General features: G+C 38.3%; 1 protein-coding gene across 1 annotated transcript; it reads left to right on the forward strand.

Moving 5' to 3' along the window:
* Positions 1-247: 247 nt before the first annotated feature.
* LOC109385586 (ribonuclease kappa) lies at positions 248-899 on the forward strand. Its single transcript, XM_019648000.1, has one exon. The coding sequence runs from the start codon at positions 381-383 to the stop codon at positions 675-677; it is 297 nt and encodes a 98-aa protein (XP_019503545.1). The 5' UTR covers positions 248-380; the 3' UTR covers positions 678-899.
* The last annotated feature ends 2,886 nt before the right edge of the window (positions 900-3,785 follow it).

Genomic DNA, 3,785 nt, shown 5'->3' on the forward strand with positions numbered 1-3,785 from the left:
GTGGATACAGAAACTAAAAATACCTGCTATAATGAAAAGAATAATTTTAGATATCAAACCACTATCACATAAAAAGCCACTATTTACTGATTGGTTTTCTCTTCTTCCAAGCATTATTGTAACTCGTGTTTTTATCTGATTTTAAGATTCTTTAATTTAGTAAAATTAATTTTATCAGAAAAAAATAAAGTGCCCAGAAAAGCCAGCCACTACAAGAGACTTCAAAACAAAACAAAAATATCTCGGCCTCCTTCGGGTCTTTCTGTCTTCCGCGGCGCGAGCCCCTGACTCAAGCTCGCTTTTCTCTGTACGGCGCATCCCGGGCTTACTCTCACCGCCTTTCCACTCGGCCCATAGCTAAACCATTCCTGACTCCCTTCATGGCGTCGCTTCTGTGCTGTGGGCCCAAGCTGGCCGCCTGCGGCATCGTCCTCAGCGCTTGGGGAGTGATCATGTTGGTAATGCTCGGAATCTTTTTCAACGTACATTCTGCTGTGCTAATTGAGGACGTTCCCTTCACGGAGAAAGATTTTGAGAATGGTCCCCAGAACATATACAACCTTTACGAGCAAGTCAGCTACAACTGCTTCATCGCTGCGAGCCTTTACCTCCTCCTCGGAGGCTTCTCTTTCTGCCAAGTTCGGCTCAATAAGCGCAAGGAATATATGGTGCGCTAGAGCACAGTCGTGTTTACCCTCTTCAGCCCCCTCCTCTATTTAAAGGTTCTCCTCACCCTCTCATGATCCCCCATTCTGGTGCCCTCTACGGGACTCGGTTTTCCTGGAGAGAGATTTAATCCCTGTTCTCCCATCTCTGGTGCCCGACCCCAGTGGAGGGTGGCTGGGACTGACCGTCATCTGTTCCTCCAGCCCCTTTTTCGCTTTGTCCCGTACCACAATAAAGAGAAACTGCCCTCTGAAAAAAAAAATAAAAAAATAAACGAATAAAAATAAATTTTAAAATATATATAGTACCACTTACAATCACTCAAAAATTGAAATACCTAGGTGTAAATCTAACAAAACACATACTACAGGACTTGTATGTTGAAAACTACACAATGCTGATGAAAGAAAGCAAAAAATATCAAAATAAATGGAGAGGCACACTGTGTCCATGGATTGAAAGACTCAACATAGTAAGGATGTCAGTTCTTCCCAAATTGAAATACAGGTTTAATGCAATCCCTTTCAAACTACCATCAACATTGTTTTGTAGATATATGAAAGAGTATTTTAACGTCCCTATGGAAAGGCCAAAGAACAAGAATAGCTCAAATAATTTTGAAAAGGAAGAATATAGTGGGAGGAATCACTCTACCTGATTTTAAAACACATTTTAGAGGGACAGTAATCAGGACTGTGTGGTGTTAATGGAGGAATAGACACATAGATCAATGGAACGGAATAGAAACTCTAGAAATAGATCCACAAATATACCCAACTGATTTTTGACAAAGGTACAAAGCAATTCAATGAAAGAAAGATGGCTTTTTCAATAAATTACACTTTAACAATTGGACAACCATAGGCGAAACAACGAAGCTTGACCTAAACCTCACACCTTACACAAAAATTAACTCAAAATGGACCATAGTTTTAAATGTAAGATGTAAAACTTAAAAAAGAAACAAAACCATGGGCGATAATCTGCAGTACTTATGGCTTGGTGAGGAGTTCTTAGGCACAACATTAAAAGCACAATCTATTACATAAAAAAATGAATACTTTGAAATTCATCAACATTAAAATCTTTTGCTCTACAAAAGTCCTGAAAAGAAGATTAAAAGACATGTTACATTGTGAGAGAAAATATTTGAAAACCACATATCTAACAAAGGACTCATATCTAGTACATATAAAGAAGTCTCAAAACTCGGTAGCAAAAATCAAACAATCCAGTTAGAAAATGAGCAAAAGACATAAAGAGACATTTCACTGAAGAAGATGTATGGATGGCCAAAAAGCACATGAAAAGATGTTCACCATCACTGAGCATTGGGAAATACAAATTAAGAACACAATGAGATACCACTTCACACCTATTAGAATGGCTAAAATAAAATTTAAAAAGTGGCAAAACCAAGTGCTGAGAAGGATGAAGATAAACTAAATCTCATACTTTGCTGTTGGGAATGTATGATGCTACAGCTACCCAGGCAAATAGTATGGTGGTTTTTTAAAAAGCTAAACATACACGTAGCATCCAATCCATCAGTTGCACTCCTGGGTATTGATCCCAGAGAAATGAACACTTGTCCACACAAAAACCTGTGTGTTATTATTCAAAGCAGCATTATTTGTAATAGCCAAAAACTAGAAATAACCAAAATGACCCTAAATGGGTAAGTGATTAAACAAACTGGTACATCCACACCATGCAATAGTACTTAGTAATCAAAAAGAAACAAACTCTTAATACATGCATGGATGAACTTCTAGGGAATTACGCTGAGTGATAAATCCAATCCCAAAGATCACATGCTGTATGATTCCATTTATGTAACATTCTTGAAATGACAAAATTACAGAGTTGGGAAATAGATTAGTGGTTGCCAGAGGTTAGGAATGGTGGGGTAAAGGGGGAGGGGAACAGTTCTGTGTCTTGATTGTGGTGGTGGTTACACAAATCTACATGTGATAAAACAGCACAGAATTATATGTGCTCATTGTACCAAGGCCGGTTTCCTGGATTGGACATTGTATTATAATTATGTAAGATGTAGTCATTGGGAAATACTGGATGAAGGATACGAGGTGTGATCACAAAATACGGTGAATGTTTAAATAAAAATAATTATTACAGTAAAAGACACATTGCCATTCACCCCCCTCAAAATACTCCCCCTAGCTTTGAACACACTTATTCCATCATTCTTGTCACTTTCTGAAGCAGTTCTGGAAGTCCTCTTTCCTGAGTGTCTTTAGTTGCGCTGTTGCTGTTGCCTCGATGTCCTGAATCGATTCAAAACATTTTCCTTTACATGGTCATTTTGACTTTGGGGAAGAACCAGAAGTTGCATGGTGCCAGATCCGGTGAATAAGGTAGATGAGGACACACCGTAATGTTTTTCGTTTGTTTGTTTGTTTTTTGATGGTTTCCCTTGCTGGGCACGAGCTTTTTAGTTTGATGTTGTCCCATTTGTTATTTTTATATAATTTTTTAATTTTTCAATTACAGTTAGCATACAATATTATATTAATTTCAGGTGTACAATAGTGATTAGACATTTATATAACTCACAAAATGATCATAATGTATTTATATGACAGAAATTGCCATATACCAGAAGCGATGTGTGACATGGAGCGTTGTCATGATGGAGGATGAAGTAAAGACACTCACGAAAGAGGACTTCCAGAACTGCTTCACAAAGTGGCAATAACGATGGGTGAGATGTGTTCGAAACCTGGGGGAGTATTTGGAGGGGGATTAAAGTGTCTTTTACTGTAATGCATTTGTTTTATTTAATCATTCAATGTATTGTTTGATCACACCTCATATATGGGCCCAATTGCCAAGCTTCATTTCCCATTGCCTTGATTCACTCACTTACCCAGGAAAGCGTTATGGAACATCTACTGTATGCCAGGCACCATTGTAGATGCTGGTGAAACAGCAATGAACCAAACAAGCAAGCACGATCCCTCAGGTAGTTGACGTCTTAGCGGAGAGAAACAAATAATCAAATAAATGAATAAATAAACAACATGCCTGATAGTGATGAGTGCTTTAAGGAAAATGCAGCAGGCAATGGTCAGAGTATAATGAGTGATGGTGATGGG

This window comes from Hipposideros armiger, unplaced genomic scaffold, assembly GCF_001890085.2.
Source record: "Hipposideros armiger isolate ML-2016 unplaced genomic scaffold, ASM189008v1 scaffold_119, whole genome shotgun sequence".
Classification (NCBI taxonomy): domain Eukaryota; kingdom Metazoa; phylum Chordata; class Mammalia; order Chiroptera; family Hipposideridae; genus Hipposideros; species Hipposideros armiger.